The sequence below is a fragment of the Podarcis gaigeae genome (assembly GCF_964106915.1).
Source record: "Podarcis gaigeae genome assembly, chromosome: 11".
Lineage (NCBI taxonomy): Eukaryota > Metazoa > Chordata > Lepidosauria > Squamata > Lacertidae > Podarcis > Podarcis gaigeae.
In genome coordinates, this window is record NC_139687.1 from 28633534 (window position 1) to 28655260 (window position 21727).

At 39.5% G+C, this 21727-nt stretch overlaps 1 protein-coding gene across 4 annotated transcripts in view; it reads left to right on the forward strand.

Moving 5' to 3' along the window:
- Nucleotides 1–21727, forward strand: part of KIAA0825 — a 188878-nt gene that overhangs the window by 38082 nt on the left and 129069 nt on the right. For all 4 annotated transcript variants that reach the window (XM_083703117.1, XM_083703116.1, XM_083703118.1 and 1 more), the window contains 6 exons: nucleotides 4342–4436; nucleotides 6787–7014; nucleotides 8030–8295; nucleotides 10463–10613; nucleotides 14654–14844; nucleotides 18439–18621. In XM_083703117.1, the coding sequence (XP_083559243.1) occupies nucleotides 4342–4436; nucleotides 6787–7014; nucleotides 8030–8295; nucleotides 10463–10613; nucleotides 14654–14844; nucleotides 18439–18621 (1114 nt within the window). The remainder of the gene's footprint in view (nucleotides 1–4341; nucleotides 4437–6786; nucleotides 7015–8029; nucleotides 8296–10462; nucleotides 10614–14653; nucleotides 14845–18438; nucleotides 18622–21727) is intronic.

The following is a 21727-nucleotide window of genomic DNA, read 5'->3' on the forward strand; positions in this document are numbered from 1 at the left end:
AAGGAACTGTATTAGGGAGGCGTATGTAGTTAAGGGTAAAGTGGCTCCCAGGGTTTGTAAAGCTCATTACACTAGGACTATAGCTGCTGCTTGGGCGGAGAGGTCGAAGGCTTCTACATCGGAAATTTGCAAGGTGGCCACCTGGGCTTCTCTTCATACGTTTTCATAGCATTATCCCTTGGAAGTAGTCTCTTCTGCAGATTCTGCTTTTGGTAGGAGGTTGCTTGTGAACCAAAAAAAAAAAAAAAAAAAACCCTGCAAAGAAAAGAGAGATGCGTAGTTCACACTACTTCTCGCTGCCATCAAGACAAGTTCCTTTGCAGTTTGCACAATGGAAACCTATGAAGGCCAATTTAGGTGGCAGAAAATAGAAGTTACAACTCAAGGAAGCACTGCCTACTGATGCTCTCTGATTGTAATCCCATGGCAGACAATAGCACCAAGGGACATAGTGGGGGGAAATGAACATTTATCAGAGAATATATGCTGAAGTAATCAGGACTTTTTTTTATCTCAGTTTAAATTCTCTGGAATTTGATTCTTTTACATCTGCTTCTATATAACGCAGAACTTCATTTAGAACAATAATTTCAAAAGTGCTCCACTTGATTTCAGTATGCTCACTTTTCTTTTTACATTTAATTCTTTGTTTTTATACTAAGAAATACAACTAGTTCTCATTGAGGGCCATATATACGTGAAGTATCAGGAAAAAACATTGTCCAAAATGTTAAAAAGAGCAATCTGAAAGAAGTCTTCAGTTGCATGAATGCAGAAACAGTTGGCTTAGAAAAACATGGATTGAAACATAATGCACAATGAATTCTTAACCTAATATGAATTTGATTTGAATGATGGAAAAAGTGAAAATGTTTTTCTTTCCACCGTGAATTCTGTGTCATCAGCTCAAGGGGGTTATATTTGTCATTTTCAGCTAAGATTTGGGGCTTTGAGTGTATTCTGTCTTCGCTTCCTTGTTTTTCTAGAACTAAAATTGACCAAAATTTGAGTAATACATTGATTTTGTCAGGTACCAGCTGAAAAAAATTAATCTTTTCTTTCTCCATTCCTTTGTCCATTCCTGCTGTTCCATTCTTGCTATACACTGCAATTAAATTAGTGGAATGTTCAGACATACCTAGTACGTTCATTATCACAGGCAATATGATCTTTTGAAGGAACCTGGAACATTCAGCAGCAGTCATGGATAAAGCAGAACATTCTTATTTGGAATGAAGAATGCTTGGTCAAATTATATTCTCCTTCTGCCCTTCTGGTGTGATTTCTCTTTCCTCTGGTCCTTCAGAAGTCTCTTGTTGAGATTTTCAAAAACATCTAACACACTTTTCATCTTCCTCTCACCTTTTTTTTCTCCATTTCAGCGAGAAAGGTGAACTTTAGACAGATCTGATAATGAGTGCCAAGAAAAGCTTTTTCCAGTGGAGCTCTTTGAAACCACTCTGGGCAAACTTGTCAAGGCCTTAGGTTTTCAAGCTTTGCCTCAGGGGACTAGAAAGATTTGCAAAGGTCTTCCCTTCACAGCTTAAGAAGAAATCTATTACTTCATATAAATCTCTAGAAAGCACTGTAAAAGAATAACATGATCACGTTTACAAAGTCACTGCTGTAATGGGTAGCCTTTTAAATCATATAATGTTAGTTTTGTCTCTGTGTGTAGATCCTAAAAATAGCAGCAGCAGCTTCTTTCATAAAGATTATTTTCAAGAAACATGGTGATGGGGAGATGGAATGTACACTGAGAACATAGCAGCTGGAAATACTTTATTTTCATTAACTTGTTAGCACTTTATTGGAATGGACTAACAAATAAAATTCTCACTCAGAATGTTTGCAAATCTCCCCTCCCCCACTTAAAAATAATAATTTATGTGGTGCTAAATTTTCTTCCAGATCCCTTTTCTCTATGTCTATCACACATTGCCCTGGGCAAACTATGGGAAAGAATACTGCCTTGCAGATCCTTTTGGATATTTATTTGACTGCTTCAAATACATATAGTAGTAATACTATATTAGGTTTTAAAAGAGTGAAGTGTCAGTTTTAAATGTGTTTAAGGGATCTCTCTTGTTAAAGTAGTGTAGAGATTCATGTCCTTTGTTTACCGTATGTTTTTGTATATAATGTAAATCATCTGGATCTGGATTCCTTGGCAAACACAAGCATTTGCAGTTGTTGATTTCCTTTTTTCTATAAATGTTTATATATTTCTGGGCAAATAAAAGACAGAAACTATAAATCACTGAATGGTATAAAGTGGCACAAGCACTTTCCAGCCACCATGATTATTAACAGTAGCCAGAGTGGATTTCAAAACTTGAATTTCAGAAATAGTAAATGTTTCCTTAAGGGAGGGCGTAGTCTCTGTTGCCCTTAAAGAATCAGCAGATATTAGATTATGTATGTTTAGTTCCCGAAATTGGTACCAGTCCTTGCTGATACCAATTTCAGGAACTAAACCCCCAAGATTAGACCCTATGAACTCAGACATTTACCTTCCAATCTAACCTCTTTTGGAGCAAGATACTAGAGAGGGTGGTGGGCTTTCAACCCCACTGGTTTAGGAGAAAACTGATTAGTAAACCCATTCCTATCCATATTCAAGACTGGATAGGACTGGCTATGAGACAGAAAGAGCTTTGGTCATTGTGATGAATGTCTTAAAGCTGGTGACTGAATGATTACAAGACTTGGTTCTACTCGACCTCTCTGAGGCTTTTGATATAATCAACTATGGGTGTCCTTCTGTGACTGGATTGGAGCCAGGATGCAGAATATTACAATATTACACCCTTCCTGGGTGGCTGATTACAGAAGAATGAATGAATTGATTTATTACAGTCACAGATCAGAAATATAACTGATGGCAGAAGGTAGTGCTGGGTGATAACTGTTCCACCCTATGCCTATAGGTTGTATCTTGTCCCCCATGATTTTCAAGTATACATATGAAACCACTGGAGGTTTTGTCTCTCCCCCCCCCCCCATATTTTTTCTATCTTGCCCTTCAGTATAAGTGCTCTCAAGTTAAGGCTCAACTGTTTTAAGAATTGTGCTGTTTTAGTTTGTTTGCATTTTTGTAAATTTTAATCATGGATGTTTTTAATGTTTTGATGAAATTGTGTTGTTACACATTTTAATTATGTTTGGATATATATATATTATAATTGATTTATTCTTGTGGGATAACCATGTGGAATCCATTTTGGTGTGTAAGTGGTATATATTTAATAATTCTAACAATAGGTTTAATCCGCTGCCCCATTTATCCTCACAACTACCCATGAGGTTGAGAGAGACTGGCCCAAGTTAGCTTAATGTGTTGGTTTGCCAGATCCTAATACCACGTTCTAATTAGTACACCACATTGGATCAGCAACATTGTCAATATGCAGATGACAAGCAGCATTACTGCTCTTTTCCACCACTTAATCTCAGGGAGCCTGTGGAACTCTTGAACAAGGGCTTGTCCACACTTGGCTTGCCTCATGCCTAGAAAGCATGAGTTCAAGCAGTATTCCATTTGCCCCACGGCTTTCCCCAGGAAAACCTACTCTTTACCACTGAATCGGAGCAAACATCAATCCACAGAAAACCCGAAAGCAGGCTTTCTCAGGGAAAGTGGTGGGAGAAGCAGAAGTGTGCATGAGCCCCAAATTCCTTGAGAGACTATGGGAGAGCCTCTGAAACTTAATCCAGATTAGATTGTCAATGTGTAGGTTGGAAAGTTGACTGGTGTGAAATCAATCCTAGAAGAGGTTGTACTACTCTTTACATACCAGGTGTGCAATCTGAAGGTACTCCATAATAGACTATTATCTGGAGAGGAATCCTTGGGCAGGTGTGCCTCCTGCTAGGCTCCAATTTGTGCTCTAAAGTGCACAACTCCTACTTTACATATGATTGAGAGAAACATTTCTTTAAAGATATGGGTCTGTCACTGGCAGTCCACAAACATGTCAAATGCTGCAATGAGCTGGGGACAGATCTCCCACACCAGCAAGTTGGGAGACTGTTAGAAAGTTTTGAATATTTTATTTTTAACTGACTTTTTCCAAGTTACTAATATTTTTATGTAAGTATCTTAATAGACTGTTGATTCCAACATTTAAATATCTAAATATTGTATATACTATATATACCATTAAGTAAAACAAAAATGTAGTTATCGAAAAGAGAATTTTGTTTGCAACCTGAATTTTACTTTTATTTCATTACTAACATACCACTGCAGCTTGCTGAATATCTTTATAGAATGTATTGATATATCAAGTTTTCCACAGCCTTAATCTTAACTTTGATCCCATTTGTCATACTGTGCAGGAGTTCTGAAGAAAGCTGGTGGGGAGCTTTTAATAGGGGAAAGTAGAGCAAATGAAACCAGTGTGCTTCCTGAACAGTTACTTCAGGTAAAAGAGGTGAGTAAAATAAAGAGTCAAACTCTCTGGGAGCCTGTTTTGTCTGCACCATCAATACAGATAAGGACCTATTAACATATTCATTACGAATCCCTTATGCTAAGATGCTAATAATTTCAGTGCTATTAGTAATTTAAGCCTGCAAAGACCAAGGCTGGAAAGAAAAAAGACCATATACAAAAATTTGTGAATATAAAAGAAGCTGTTAAACCATTTTGTGGCATCACTATTAAAAGAACAAAGTCGCTATCAGAAAGGCAGTGAACATAAAAACATATAAAGGTGCCATTGTAAGTTTTTATTTAATGTCCCCGATGTTTCCAAAAGTATTTTCAGGCGTGTGTTGAAAACTGAGGATCTATTTTTACATAAGCTTGCTCTTACAATTTATGATGGCCATTTGCACAGCCTCTTTTCATATTAATATATTCCATATCATCCTACAAATAAAAAGCACTCATATCTATTTCTCATAGTCTAGCATTACCAAGAAACAAGCCACTTTCTGTAGCTAATGCATAACTACACTGGTGCTGCGATCTCTTTGGAGCATATGAGTGAGGGGAGTTCTCCCACTTTGTCTGAGCAGTAAAATATATTGCTTTTGAGCTGCATCTCACCAAAATTAATGAATCAGTTCTATCACATTTTAAATATAGTTTTAAACAACGATCAGCAACTTAATAAGTCTGAATAAAGAACACAGGGGAGTAATCAGTTCATCTAGAACCAAGTGTCAAGAGTCCTAGTTATATACACGTACAACATTTTAGATCATCAATGAAACAAAGCTTGGCATCAAATGGATTACAAAGCTGATTACTGAGGAAATGAACTGGCTTGCTATTCTCAGCTTTTAGGGCTGGGATCCAAAGAACTGGTGACACTGAAGTGTAAGGGCTTACCAGTGAAAATGTTTACTTTTTGTCTTTACATGACAGATACCTATTGCACCTCACAAAAGGCCCTCACTTTCAATAGCAAGTTTCTGTTTGAGAAAGAAAACCCAAACTCTGCAGTTCTTACCTACATTGTTCCTTTATTTAAACATCATCAAAACATCATGAATCTTCAGAGTTGCATCCAACTGCTGTCCCTTGGTGACAGAAGACTGATCTAGCAGACAATTTTGGTCAGCTGAACAATGTCCCCCTCCTCCAGAAGCTTTGGGTGTGTGGCGGGGTGTGTGTGTAGCTTTGGGACAGCATGGGAGGTGGCATGGAGAGCTGCAGAGGACAGAGGCAATTTCCAGAAATTGCCTCAATCCCTGCTTCTGCTGATGGGAGCCTCAGTTGGATCAAAAAGATTTCCCTTAGTAGGGACTCAGCTGGATACAATTATTTATTTTGTTTACATCCTGTCTCACTAGGTTTGGTTGAAACACTTTATAATGAATAGGAATCATCAGTAAAACATTTAATATACAAAAGAAATATAACAATAAAACTGACTGCAATAGCATCTACAGCAGCCAGAGAACATAGATATTACAGCAAGTAGAATCTCAGTGCCATAGCATTAAAACACTTTACATTATTTCTCTGAATAAGTGCAAGTAGACACTGTTGGCATAGGCAACAGCAACAGCCTTTAATTAATACCCACAGTACTGAGAAGAAAAACACACATCTGGGTGCAGGACTTGGGTGGCTTTCCTGAGTTGTGAGTTTAGTTTGAGTTTCCCCTTTCTGGCTTGCTTCTCTTTGTAGTATGTGTGAACTGATCATTTTAAGTAAAGGAACCTGAATAAGGCAAATAAGTCGCTCAGCTATAATCATTGGGTTTGTTTGTACACCATCCGAAGCATATTCTGGAACTGAGGGTTAATTACTAAAGAGGCTAAAAGGAAATTTTGAGCAGGCTGTTGCCCTTAAACTTTAAAGAACAAGGGGTGGGGTATGGAAATGAATAGCAAATTAAAAGGCTTGACCATCTAAAATTTTGCAATGTTAAACATTCCTGCTTTGCCAGCTAATCCGGACCTCCTATTTCCCAAGCCAGTCACCAAACACTTCTGACAGTTGCTGAAGCTTGGGCTCTGGCAAGTTTACAAAAGCAGTTTCATACCAGTGGAATGAGGAGGGACATGATGTGGGGTGGTGGTGAAGGTGGGAAGCTACCTAAAATGTTTCCTATATGGACCCCTGTGAAATGAATGGGAGAGGAGGCATAACACAACAGCGCAAATAACAGCTTCACACCACATCCAGAAGAAAAGAGTCAGTCAGTTCCAAGTGTATTGTGTGTTAAGTATACAAAGAGCTTCAGTATACCATTTGATCAGCTTAGGTATAATTGAAACAGAAACATTTGACTGTTCAGATTTTGTCTGTATACTTCTATATTTCAGACTACCATACTAGATTTCGGCTGGAGAAAAGCATTTAAAGACCTGTCCTCTTCAGTAGCTCACTGTATAAAAATTGCAGTTGAAGATTTTTCCAATAAAATTCTTCAACATGAGCAGAATGAACACACTTCAGCTGCCTGCTATGTGATGCATACTGTAAAGGTACAGCACATGAAGGAGCTCAGGGAAGTAGTCCACGAGGAAGAACAACCAAAACAAATTTCAAAGGCATGTATCAAAAGATCTGAAGTTTTAAGGGGATTACAGAATGTCGGGTTTGTTTACCCATAAAGCATTGAAGTACTTGCACTTCCAGTATTTTAAGAGTCAAATGCATGGAATGAAATCCTGTGCTAACTTATTTAATAGAGCTTTATAGATCTCAACATATATTCTAAGAAACTTTAAAAATGTATCCATTTTAATACTTTTAAAATGTATCCATTTTAGTAAATAGCCTAGATTTCTGTCCCACGAAGAAATCAGTTTTGTAGGTGGAGATGCATTGATGAGACTGAGACACATTAGTAGTTCACTAGGGAAAGTCTAAAATGCAATGAATATAAAACCATAAAAACAAACAGGGGCAGAAGGGGTTCAGATCTGAAGCTACAGTGGGAGAAAAATTAAAGCCTGATTCATGGAGTTGTGTATAGGGGATTGAAGATTAAAGATAAATTTGGCAAATATTAGCTTCAACTTACATGGTCTAAGCTTTTCATGTATACATGTCCATTTTAATATGAAGTAAAAACAATATGAAGCTTACATTTGTCTTTTGCCAAATGCAGTATTTGTCATACTGTACAGGTATAAATAGGGGACGCAGGTGGCGCTGTGGGTTAAAGCCTCGGCGCCTAGGACTTGCCGATCGAAAGGTCGGCGGTTCGAATCCCTGCGGCGGGGTGCGCTCCCGCTGCTCGGTCCCAGCGCCTGCCAACCTAGCAGTTCAAAAGCACCTCCGGGTGCAAGTAGATAAATAGGGACCGCTTACCAGCGGGAAGGTAAACGGCGTTTCCGTGTGCGGCTCTGGCTCGCCAGATGCAGCTTTGTCACGCTGGCCACGTGACCCAGAAGTGTCTCCGGACAGCGCTGGCCCCTGGCCTCTTGAGTGAGATGGGCGCACAACCCCAGAGTCTGTCAAGACTGGCCCGTACGGGCAGGGGTACCTTTACCTTTACCATACAGGTATAAATAATGCTGTCAGTATAAAATTAACTGGATGTCACATTTATTTTCCTAGTTTTGTTCTGACATCATGGAGGAACTTGACATGTTGCTTCCCCTGGCTCTGGCATGCAGAGATGAGTCTCTCCAGGAAATTAGAGCAAACTTTGTAGAGGCCTGCTGCAAAGTAGCAACAGCTGTCCTGACAAGGTTGGAGGAGAGAAGTAAAGATGTCCCTTCCAGAGCTCCACTGCAGAACTTGTATACTATTCTCTCCACAGCAGTGCATGTCTATCAGCATTTTAATATGTATCAGCATCTAATGAAAGATACCACTAGAAAGTGAGTCTGTTGTATTGATTAAAACACCCATAAATACCAGTAAATCAAACAGTTCCATTTCAGTGATACAACAAATATATTTAAAAGAAACAACTTAAAACAATGTGCTGTTTACTGCCAGTGCCTTGAATTTTTCTCTTTCTATCCTGGTTTACTATGATCTTGCATTCACTCTGTACACCACTGTAACTTCAAAGAAGCATCTAAAACTTTTGTGTAAGACAGAACAGTTCCAGCCCTGTCTTTCTTCATCTAGACCTTTAAAATTATTCATGTAATCTGGACCACTTTGGGTTTCAAATTGTGTTTGAATGTTGTGGATGTGGTGAGTTTTATTTTCCTTGTATTTATATTGCTTTGGAATATGTGGTTTAATGTTTAATTTTGTATTTAAAGCTTTTTATACTCATTTATTATAAACTGCTCAGAAAACTTTTTGTCATGGAGCAACTTACAAATAATATGCACATGCGTGTGTGCGCACACACACACACAAATATATATGTTACATATAAATCAGATTTGGGGAGAGGGTAATGTCATATCAGGGACGTGGGTAGCGCTTTGGTCTAAACCACTGAGCCCCTTGGGCTTGCCGATCAGAAGGTCAGCGGTTTGAATCCCCACGACAGGGTGAGCTCCCGTTGCTTGGTCCCAGCTCCTGCCAACCAAGCAGTTCAAAAGCATGCCAAAAGAAGTGCAAGTAGATAAATAGGTACCGCTCCGGCGGGAAGATAAACGGTGTTTCCGCGCACTGCTCTGGTTTCGCCAGAAGCAGCTTAGTCATGCTGGCCACATGACCTGGAAAAACTGTCTGCAGACAAACACCAGCTCTGTCGGCCTGTAAAGCGAGATGAGCAACCCCAGAGTCATCTGCACCTGGACTTAACTGTCAAGGGTCCTTTACCTTTACCTTTTTTTAATGTCATGTCAATTCCCCCGTACCACTTTAGTCAAATGCCATTTTATTACTCTATTTGTCTTTTTCTCTCCTCTTCTGTTGTTACTCTTCCTTTTTCTCTGCTGCTCAAATCATTCACTTCTCTTGAAATTCAAACCATGTGATGTTCTTCTTCAGCAGCTTCTGCATTCAACACAAATTCACTGGATTCCCCCCCCCCTTGAAGCTCTCCGTAGGCTTGACTTACTGTACCTTTCTGCCACAATTTTTCACCAGGTCCTTTCCTGTGGCCTTGACTTCTTCAGAAGGTTGTTCTGTCTCAAAACCCTTCTCCCTTTCTTCAGCTTAGATTCGGAATTCCTTCCTGAGAGTTTCTTTTGCACCATCTTCTCTAAATTCCTCCTCCAAATTCACATTTTCAGTGTTGCCTTTCACTTAATCCACATCCCCAAATAAAACTAAGCCTAACTATGTGTAGTTGAAATAGCTGCTATTGAGTGCTTGAAAATCTTGCCTCACTTATTTTTATCCCCTCCCCTTATTGTGTTGGGTTATAAATTGGATTATAAAGTTCCTCTGTTGTAGCAAGCTGTGGTGTTGGCATAGGCACCCCCTTTGCCACTGTATCTGAAATGTTGTGCTTTCAGGAAGGATTTTCTTGCCTCTTCCTCAGAACAAGACACTGAGGCAGAAAGAATAGGCAGTGCGGGTGGCCAGGGGAAGAGGAGAACAGCTCCACTGCTGGTGCAAAGAGGAGGATGGGGTGGTGGGAATAGAAGGCAAGGGGGTAGCAGCCGAACCACCACCCTGGTCAGAAGAGGCTAACCTTTCTTGTGCTAACCTTGATAATAGTATATATTTTTATAATAATTGTATATGTATCAAACAGTTTGGTATGTTTCCTACCGGACCACTTTTTTAAATAAAAAGAACTATCCCTTAAGTATTGTTTAGAAGTACCACTTATACTTCTACATTGCATTTCAATAATAGTGATCCAATCATTTATATGTGCATTGTTTTAGCAGTAGATTGACGGTGCTGTTTGCCTAAGTAGTATAGTACACATTTGTAAAACAGTAGAAGTAGATTTTCAAAGAGCCTCTGTAACAAAGACCAGATTTTAACGTGAGTGTAGGTTTAGATTCAAGAATCAAGAGGAAATGAATGATTGATACTTAATAATCCAAACCATTTGTACAACTGTGGGTTGTTACCTCCTACTGCACTGGTCTTAAATCTTTCCTTCTTTGATCATTTGAACAGGCCTGTATTCCTAATGCCTCTCCAGCAATATCAGGAATTGATCAGTGTTCTTCAGTTTCAAATTACAAACTACTGCATCAGAATTTGTGCTACAACTATTTTACAGGATGCCGAGAGCCACTACTGGGATGACTACAAAGCTTTTTATGAGGTGTGATGTTAAGTTTACTAGCTTTTCCTTTTACACAAATGTTTCTTTCTTTTGTTTTCTTCTTGATTAATTTGAAACATAGGTTCAATACTACCTGAAATCAAGGTTACATTTTAAGGTTGCTGATCTATAACAACTATGTGTGCATATGCCTCATTGAGTTCAATGGGCATTATGTGCATGCAGCAATGGTCATGAATGAAAGCCAAGCTATAATATTATGTAATTACAAAACAATATCCAGTCCTTCTAGATTCTGGTATGAGTACATCTTTGTGTGCTTTTTAGTACTCTTCATTTTTAAAACAGATGAATTCATTATTGTCTTATCTACACTCCTGTTAAATGTCCCCAATTGGTTGAATCAAGTAACTTCCAAACTTTGTTCCAAACTACTTTGCCATAAAAGAACTGCAGTGTATTGCAAGAAAGTATATACATAAAATAACTATAGTTTACTGTGATCCCAAAATATGCACCTGTAGAAGCAACTGCCTGCTTCCTTTGAATGATTTGCTGCTTGGGAGCAAGGCTGGCCTGTAACATTTTGCCACTTGAGGAAAAATGCTCTGCCATGGTGGGTGTGCCCCACCACAGGTATAGCCCTACTGTGTTGCCATGCCCCCACATGGTGCACTCATGGCAGAGGCAGCAGCAGGATGCACCTGCAGAGCAGGAGGCAGCATGGGGGGCACCCACGGAGTGCAGTGCAGTGTGCTCATCAGGCCCATATCTGCCCCCTGGGGCAACCACCTAATCTTGTTTCATGGGTGGGACAGCCCTGCTATCAAGGATTCATGACCAATCAACACTCACTGGAGCAATGAATTTTTCCATGGCTATGCACTGAGCTCAGTATTTGTTGGTGGATAAAATAATTAGCTAGTATGTGAAATGTAGTAATTCTGATATTGTCTTCTTAACAGAATATAAATATTTCAAAATGACAGTGAACCTTAATTTCAAACTCTGGTTGTAATGCCACAACCAAGGTGGGCAGTGGGGATTTGCACTATAAAACAGACACAGTTTGCAGTAGCTTGTGGTGTGATGTGAAAACAATCTAGTGCAGTATCTCACCAACTACAGTGGTGCCCCGCAAGACGAATGCCTCGCAAGACGGAAAACCCGCAAGACGAAAGGGTTTTCCGTTTGCGAGTTGCTTCGCAAGACGAATTTCCCTATGGGCTTGCTTCGCAAGAAGGAAGCCCATAGGGAAATCTCCGGGGACCTTTTAAATGCTGGCGGTGGGGAGCAAAGCCTTTCCCCCCCCCTCCGGCCTTCAGAAGAGGTCCAGGAAGGCCGGCGGGGGCCAAAAGGCTTTGCTCCCCACCGCCAGCATTTTAAAAGTGGTCCGGGATAGCAGGGAAGCGCTTCCCGCTATCCCGGATGGCTTTTGAAGGCAGACGGAGGGAGCAAAAACCTTTGCCCCCCGCCGGCCTTCAGAAGAGGTCCTGGACCTCTTCTGAAGGCTGGCGGGGGGCAAAAGTCTTTGCTCCCCCCTGCCTGCCTTCCCAGGAGAGCGGAGAAACGCACTGCGTTTCTCCGCTATCCCGGACGGCTTTTGAAGGCAGGCGGGGGGGAGCAAAGACTTTTGCCCCCCGCCGGCCTTCAGAAGAGGTCCTGGACCTCTTCTGAAGGCCGGCGGGGGGCAAAAGTCTTTGCTCCCCCCTGCCTGCCTTCCCGGGAGAGCGGAGAAACGATCTTAACGATCTCTTCGCTGCCGCCCGCCAGCATTTTAAAAAACCCCGGGACAGCGGAGAAGTCCTCTGCTGTCCCGCGGTTTTTTAAAATGCTGGGGGTGGGAAGAAAAGCCCTTGTCCCCCCCCCCAGCCTTCAGAAGAGGTCGGGGGACAGACTGTCCCCGGACCTGGTCTGAAGGCGGTTTCCATAGGAACGCATTGATTGATTTTCAATGCATTCCTATGGGAAACCGTGCTTCGCAAGACGAAAAACTCGCAAGACGAAAAAACTTGCGGAACGAATTAAATTCGTCTTGCGAGGCACCACTGTAAATAGATGGAATACCTGCTTGGCTACCAAACTGAAATAAAGCTTTTAATGAAACAAACATCTGCTGCAATCTCCAAAACGTATGTTTTCTAGTTGTCAAAAATAAAGTTGTCTATTTGTAGATAATACTGAGTGGCTTATGTAGTACTGCCCAGCTGCCTCTTTCTTGACATACAATTTAAATAAAAGCCCACATCTGTTTTATTGTATGAAGCTTGCAAAAATAGCAGATGTTTACCCATTCAGATACTTTGACATAACAACAAATAGCAAACAGGAAAAGGTTCCCTGTAAATCTCAATGAGGATTCTATTTATTACCAAGAATCTACTTTGATATGAAATAATATGAATAATTTAAATAAGAACAATATATATTCTGGTATATTGGAAGTTTCAGATACTAAATATCAAATAACTACATAAAGCACAATGAACCGAGTATAGGATATATACCCAGTGGAACATATATTTAAATGTGTTTTAAATACTTAAATAAATAAATAAATAAATAAATAAATAAATAAATAAATAAATAAATACTGAATTCAATTAAAACGGCTTCAAAATGGTTCATAAATTATTAAATAGTTTCTAAGAAAAGTGATACCCAGCAAAGTCATACACAACGTAGATCCATTGAAATCAGTGTTCTTAAATTACTGAAGGTCACTTATTTCAGTGAGTCTACTCTGAGTATGATTAATATTGGATATCACCCTATTTATTTATTTATTTATTCATTCATTCATATTACTATTATTTTAACAATGTTTACTCATAATGCCTACTGATAATTTACTGCTATTGCAGCAAATGTTCAACAGTTAATGACTTTACCTGTATATTATAGAATGTCCACATATAAATCATTTAATTTGATGCTAATCTTGGAAGCATTATTTGCAGAGCTCTACACTGGTAAGGTTTTTTTAAAAAATAGTTATGCTTCATTATAGTGACCCATAATAATAGAACTTCATAGTATGTTGCATATCAGACAGGAAATTATAATAATCTCTGCTATATGAAAAAAAAATCTGCAGAGGCATAAAATTGTCACAGAGTTTAGACTGTTACTATATTTGTTTCTGGTATTGTTAAAATATAATAAAATAGCTAAAGGATCTTTAAAAAGAATTATAACAATGAATGAACATTTACATTCAGCAAGGAACACTGGGTGTATTTTCAACTCTTTGGCTGTATTTATAGGCTGTCGGATTATAATGTCTATAATCTATCAATGTAGGCAAATAAGTGTGTAAGTTAACTCATTCAGTTGGTCTGTAGGTACTTTCTCTTATATTGTGGTAGGATTAAGGCTCTCAGCAAGGATCCTCTAATTTTTTGCCACATGTACCTCCAAGGGGTACTTTAATTGTATGCATATCTACTCAGAAGTAGTTCCCATTTTGTTCAATAGGGCTTGTTCCCAGGTAAGAATGTGTACAACTTCAGCCTGAGTTACCTGTGCTACATAAAACATAACTCAACTTGTAATGTGGATATAAATGCCCCATTTGGAAAACATCTACTTATGGCCTTCGGTGAAGAAGTTGGAGCACCTGGAGATGTATTAACTTGCTGGTGACAGCTGCATAGAAAGTTATTCTCAGTAGCAATTAAGAGTCTAACTAAGAGTAACTGCTTCATGGTTGGTCAGCCTTTTACAATGGGATTTGCCCTTGATCACAGCAGAGATGGTGATTAGTTGTACACAATTTCGTAAATTAGTAACTACACAGTACAGCATGCTTATCCAAAATAGGTTTGGGGAAGGTAAGTTTATGGTAGGTCAAATGTTTGTGGTTTTGGAAGAAAACTGCTTTCCCAGCTGAAACAAGACCTGAGTTGTTTTTGGGAGGGGAAATATGTTTTGCATCTTGCAAGGTTTCTGGTCTAGTTATTCAGCAGTTCATACTTTTCAACTATTTCCTCTCGGCCTGAATGGATTAGATTCACTGAATCCAACCTGACATTCAGGAAGATGGGTTTCTATTGTTTAACATTTGTTGGTTTTGCCAGGGGGAAAGATGCTCATTCTCCATCCAGATGTGGCATTATTTCTGCTGTGCTCTTCATCATGATCTATGGACTGTTCTACCCCCTGTGCTAGCCCAGGAGATTTTAAGAGAAGTGCTGGAGGAATCCTTGGCACTCTTGGCTTGCAGATATTTTCAGGCCCAGCCCAGTTACAAGAGAACACCGCAGATAAGGTAATGATTGATTTGAATTTTGCGCTGTGGGTGATGTGAATGTATTATTATTGTTTCCTGTTCTGCTTATTGAGCATTCAGAACAACTTACATAAATTAAGATGAAATAATCATGAAATATCTTATTAAAGACAATACAAGCTAACAAAACTATACAATTTAACAAGCAATGAATATAAAAACGTTTTTATTAAAAGCCTGTTGAAATAAATCCATTTAAAGTTTTGTCTAAAGCACAAGACTGAGGAAGTCATCCAATCGTTTATAGAAGGTTAATTTTGTTTTATGCCTAAGCATTGTTGTTTTGTGCCTGAACCTTTTACTCTGTGAATGTTAAGTAAACTCTTCTGCATTCAAATGTAACAATACAACCATGGCTTAGGGATACACAAACAAGCTACAGTGAGCATTTGGCTTGCAAACTCATGCCTCCGTTTTTCTCTGGTGTAGCTGTGATGAGATTAGAAGCATCTGCTTCTGTTTTAAGTTAACATGGCATACAAACCTGAACTAGGGGATCTCCACATTTTTTGGCCCGTGGATACATTTGGACTTTTTGGTGAGAACTATGGGCCATGTCCCCTCTGGCAATTTCTCTCCACTTTCCCCACAGAGGTACAGAAAGTGACTGCACGCACCCCCCCCCCACCTATACATATTCTTTGCTTTTCCAAGTAATCTAAGTAAAAGTTGGATCCAGTAGATTCAACTTAAGAAACCTGTGGAGTTGAAAGAGGAAGTATGAAAAATCATCACACTCCTGCAGCTCTCTGTACTTCTCAAGGGAGAAGAAGGTAACCAGCTTAAACCACCTCATGATCAAGGGATAGTGAGTAGAAGGGGTGGCTGAGAGGCTTCAGGAATACTTCAAGGGAAAATTTCAGAGCTGCCTTGCTTCTCTTCTATAGGCACCTCAATAGCAACCTCTCTCCTAGTAAAGGTAAAGGTACCCCTGCCCGTACGGGCCAGTCTTGCCAGACTCTGGGGTTGTGCGCCCATCTCACTCAAGAGGCCAGGGGCCAGCGCTGTCCGAAGACACTTCCGGGTCATGTGGCCAGCGTGACATCGCTGCTCTGGCGAGCCAGAGCTGCACACGGAAACGCCGTTTACCTTCCCGCTAGAAAGCGGTCCCTATTTATCTACTTGCACCCGAGGGTGCTTTCAAACTGCTAGGTTGGCAGGCGCTGGGACCGAGCAACGGGAGCGCACCCCGCCGCGGGGATTCGAACCGCCGACCTTTCGATCGGCAAGCCCTAGGCGCTGAGGCTTTTACCCACAGCGCCACCCGCGTCCCTTTAACCTCTCTCCTAAACTGTGGTTTATTGAAACAAGTTAGCTTGATTTAAAATACTATAGTTGAGACATCAAGTTTGTCCAAGGTTATGTGCGTACTGTAAATCAGAAGCTCTGCTGGAGCCCATGGTTTGCTGTGAATTGTTCTAAAAACAATATAATATCTCCCTGGAAACTTGTTTTTCATGCATGAAAAACTGCTTTTTCTAGTCCTAGCTGTAGTTGCGTACCTTTTCAGTGTTCACCAAAATTGTATGCCTTTGATCATTCATACTGCAGCTTTTAACCTTTAAGTTCAATATGCAATATGTTTCCAAGGTTAGTTGTGGGCATGATATTCATCAAGGAGATGATAAAAACGGCTAATGATAGGAAGCAACTAGCAATGGAAGTAAAAGCTACAAAATAAATATATATGGTGCAATATACAAAGCTTTATTTTTACAGAAAAATAATAACATGGTAGACTGAAGCCAAAGCAGAGCAGATCCATCCTTCAAATGTCACATATTTTCCAACATCTAGGTACAAACTACAAAGGAACTTATTTTTCAAAATGTTGCTTGTGTGTATAACCTCATTATACAGAGGATTTATAGATTTCAGTATATATGAAAATACTTAGACTATTGTCTGTAAGCATACATAAAGAATGGAAACACCCTAGTGATTTCTAGATTTAATTTTCTTTATAATTAAGAAGAATTAGAACATACATACTCTATTGTGTAGCAGAGCAGGCTTTTAATATTAATTCTGGAATTAGAAGTATGATCAAATTCAGCTGCTAGAGTATTTGAGTCCTGATCTGTTTCTGCTGTTCTCTGCAGATTCTGTACTTTATTTGCTTTTTGTTGAAATCATGACAATTGATTCATTCTTCTTGAAAATCTGATAGGCAGATGTATACATTGTTTGGATAGCAATCCTGCCCTATTACAATCAAAATGTGAGCTTTGTCATTAATGCCAGTGGGATGTAGGTTGTATCCATAGTCTTTGCAATCCTTTTTTACAACTCACTGTTCCTTCTTTGTCATGCCAAAGACATTTACAGTGCCACGTTAACTGGTAGCTATGTAACTCTTAAACAGCTTCTGGCATATACTAGTTATCATAATATAGCATGTTCATAAAAAAGCAAGAAAGTAATAATAGAGGAACCATAGTGAAACAATGGGAGATGGGGCAAGTGGCAAAGAAATCTTGGGAGAAAAGAGCAGGTACTCGGAAAGCACATCTGGAGCCCATGATGAAAAATCAATATAAAATGGAACTTGTATACTAAAGGAATGGGGAAAGGGCACCAGTTTCCAAAACTCTTTATATAAAATTGTGCCATGAATATTTAAACTAATGTCTTCCTTTTGCGGGTGGCGCTAGGTTAAACCACAGAGCCTAGGACTTGCTGATCAGAAGGTTGGTGGTTCGAATCCCCGCAACGGGGTGAGCTCCCATTGCTCAGTCCCTGCTCCTGCCAACCTAGTAGTTCGAAAGCACATGAAAGTACAAGTAGATAAATAGGTACCGCTCCGGCGGGAAGGTAAACGGCGTTTCTGGTTCACCAGAAGTGGCTAAGTCATGCTGGCCACATGACCCGGAAGCTGTACGCCGGCTCCCTCGGCCGATAAAGCGAGATGAGTGACACAACCCCAGAGTCGGTCACAACTGGACCTAATGGTCAGGGGTCCCTTTACCTTTACCTTCCTTTTTGGAAAAGAAAATATGTGTGTCTAAATATTATAAAGCAAACAATCAAATGAATATATAAATTATTTAAAATGTATTCCACTCATATTCAGTATTTCTGTAATTTGTTAAGAACCGGGGGGAAAAGCTCTGAAGAAAACAGAAAAAGAACATATTCAATTTTCATTTTATAACAGGTGTAAGGAACAGAGAAATTAAAATATATTTAGTTGTAATGTTTTATTTGGTGTATTCAGATTTGGATAAAATTGCAAATTTTAGCAAATTATAATCCTAGCTTGCACATGTATAACAGTGCAAGTGGTGAATTCCTTCCTCATTCATATCTATGGAGGGAGCTAATCCATAGATAATCTTCATTTCTTGAAATCAATGGGGAAAGTGAAACATGAGAGCTCTGTGTATACTTTGGTAATGTTGTACCAGGGACAAGATTATATTATTATTACTTAAAATTCCTGATGATTTTAAATAATGTAAAAGAGATCACTTGTATATAAAAATCCTTTCTGCATTGTAGCAGATTACTTGATTGAATGTGTTGAATTGCATGCCTCGATTGATTTCAGGGTTTTTGCTTTGTCTCTTACAGAATAGATGTTATAGCAATTCTGATGACCTGTGAAAGCGTGCTGTGGTCAGTTTGCAGTTCTGTGCAAGAACTGTTGTTCCCACAAAAAGACAGAAATCGTCGTATTTATAAAATACACAAGTATTGCAACAATTTACTTGCAGCAGCTGTCTTTTTAACTGCACCATTGGAGAACCTGTATAAGTAAGTGTGATGTAATATTTTAAGACACATTTATCCTATAGAAGGAGTAACAATCGTCTATCTTTGTGTAATGGCTGGATTCCAGTATGGTAATGATGCACCAAAATCTGAACATTAGTTTCAACTGTGGATGGGAAGTGGCGCTTGAATGTACATTATTTTACCCTGCAGCAGATTTGTTTGAGGAAAACAGTGTCATTAGAATTTGGTAAATTTGAAACCAGTCTATATTCAGTACTTTCAAGGCTGCAATCCTCAACATGCATACTAGGGAGTAGTTGAACACAGAGAAACTACTTCCAAATACGCATGCATAAGATTGTGTTGTTAAGAATTTGGTAATAATATCAAAGCCTCTAGCAATATCTAACTCTACTGCCTGCTTGGTCACATTCACACCATACATTTAAAGCACATGGCTTCTTCCAAAGAATCAAGGGAACTGCAATTTGTACAGAGTGTTGGAAATTGTAGCCCTGTGAGAGGTAAACTACATTTCCCAGGATTTTTTGTGGGAAGCTATGTGCTTTAAATGTATGATGTGAATGTGACCGGGGCTGGGGCTGGGGCTAAGCCATCAGGGGGGCTGAAGCTCATTGCCCAGAACTCTGGAGAACTCCTGCCAGTCAGAATACAAAGCTAGATGGGCTTAGCATCCTGTGTTCCTAAGGGCCTTTGATCTGTTCTAATCCTAACAGGGCAGAAAAAATATTTTTAAAAGTCATTGACCTAGAAGATAAAGGTTAATTCTAGAGCAGGCATAGGCAAACTCAGCCCTCCAGATGTTTTGGGACTACAACTCCCTTCATCCCTAGCTAACAGGACCAGCGGTCAGGGATGATGGGAGTTGTAGTACCAAAAACATTTGGAGGGCTGAGTTTGCCTATGCTTGTCCCAGACAATAAGGAGAGGAGGACAAGGAAAGAGGCAGGAGTTTGAGGGGGGAAAGGGTAAGTGGGAGAGAAAATAAACACATGACCAAAATTCCCGAATGGAAGGCACATGATGAAATGTACACATGACCAAAAGCCCCCACAGTGAGGAAGGCTGTTAATGAACTACAATATAACTAAACAGTATAGTATCAAGACTGTTCTTTTTTAAAAAAGGGGCCCTCAAGTTTGTAACCTCTTTTGAGTCTGTTATGTTAGGTGGAAGGTGAGATGCAAACTGAGATCTTTTAAATACATTAATAAAAACAAATCTCTCGGTTTATCTCATAGCTTTGTGATACTTCTCAGTATAACTTCATAACATTGGAAGGAGCAGGCATGCTGATTTTAATTCAAAACACACTAAGAAAACCATATTTCTTTGTACAATTCTAACTGCTGTCATCTACTAAACTCCATATTTTAGCTGCTGGGAAGAATATTTTTTCTTCCAACTCTTTGTGCATTCGTGTCCTGATACACAGCCCTTTGAGACTGTAAACAAAATAACACAACATGGCCATTTCTAAGCTTAAATCCAGAGGGTTTTTACATATTGTATCCAAGGAAATTCACAACAAACATATTATTGATCAAGCAACAGTTGTAGATCTAACATTCCATAAACACATGCTAGTGATAGCTATCTGTGTTTCCTTGGAGAACTGAAACCTGCTTTGCAATCAATAAACTACATCAAGTAAGTGACACACACGACTCAAGACGATCTGTCCTGAAGCCCTTCAGAATATGGAATTCCTTCTATTCTTTCAAATAAGAATTTGTGTTTTTTGTTTGTTTGTTTGTTTGTTTGTTTGTTTGTTTGTTTTCAAATCGTATATTTTAATACATGAAGGAAATAAACGAAATAGAGAAAGTGATATCTGCTATTTTTGAAAAAATTGAAATGTGTTCACTAAGGTTCCTACAGGTTGAAAAGTAGCTCATCTTTGAAAACAAGATTTATTTAACTGACGTGCTAGCTCAGGCCATATATAGAATATATCTGTTTTGAATTGTTTCCTATGAGTCACATACCATTCTTTCCTAACACTGATATAAATATTTTTGACTTGCAATTTTAAACAAAACCTCCTTCTCTTTCTTGCCAATCCATATTTTTTTCCTGGCCTTTGTTCCCACCCACCATTTTGTTTGGTCATTTCCCTTGCTGTTCATCCTTCCTTCTTTTTGGCCTATGTATTGTTTCTCTTTCCTCCCTTATCCATCTCTGACTTGGTGGGGGGGATGTGTGGAGGCAGGTAGTCCCCATTCTTCGGGGCTTGGTTTGCTGCTTTTCCAGCCACAGAACTTAATCCACCATACCCATATACCACTGCATGTGTTGACAGCAAGACCTGATACATTTTCAACTACGACAGCAGATTTTTCTTCAAAGGATGCTCCCAATCAGCCCTGGTTTTCATTACAGCAAGCCTGATACTTCTGTGCTCTGTCAGTCCTCTGTCTTAACTGCCCAAATGGCTATAGCCCCTAAAATTCTCAGGACACACACACCCCGTGCCCCCCCCAAACCCAAAAGAAAACCCCTTCAGCTACTGCAGCAGTTGCTGATGCAATTAGTACCAAGGCAGTGCTGGATCAGCAGCCACACAGGGTGCAATATATGGGACATGAAAAATCTACCAGCAGCAGTGCCTATCTCCCCTTCCCTGTTCTTTGACTGATCACTGCATGGCAGAGACAGTGATCTGGAGCTGATGGATGAATGGGAGCCAGAGTGGCAGAATTGTTTAACTCTTCCCAGCAATTCTCTGAGAAGGAGTCTTGCGGCTGCCCTGTTCATGCTTTTGACTTTCAGTACTGCTACTGTTGACTTGACACAGGCATCACTTACCTCCTCAAACAGTTTCAACTGGCTTTTATTCCCAGCCAAAGTGTTTTTTTAAAGAGGGCATCCCTATATGTCCTCCTGTGGTGCATCATTTTTATTCGAGGAACTTAAAGACTCTTGTGTTCAAACCATTCCAAACTGTTCCTCTCCACATCCTTTCTCATAAGTTCCTCCTTTTGGTGGCCATCAAATCAACATGGCTTATTTTGGAATTAAGTGCCTTATGCATATTCCTGAAAGACTGTGTGGAAAGACTGTGATTCTTTGTATGAATCTATCATTCATGCCTAAGACAAATACAAGTTTTTACTACAACCAG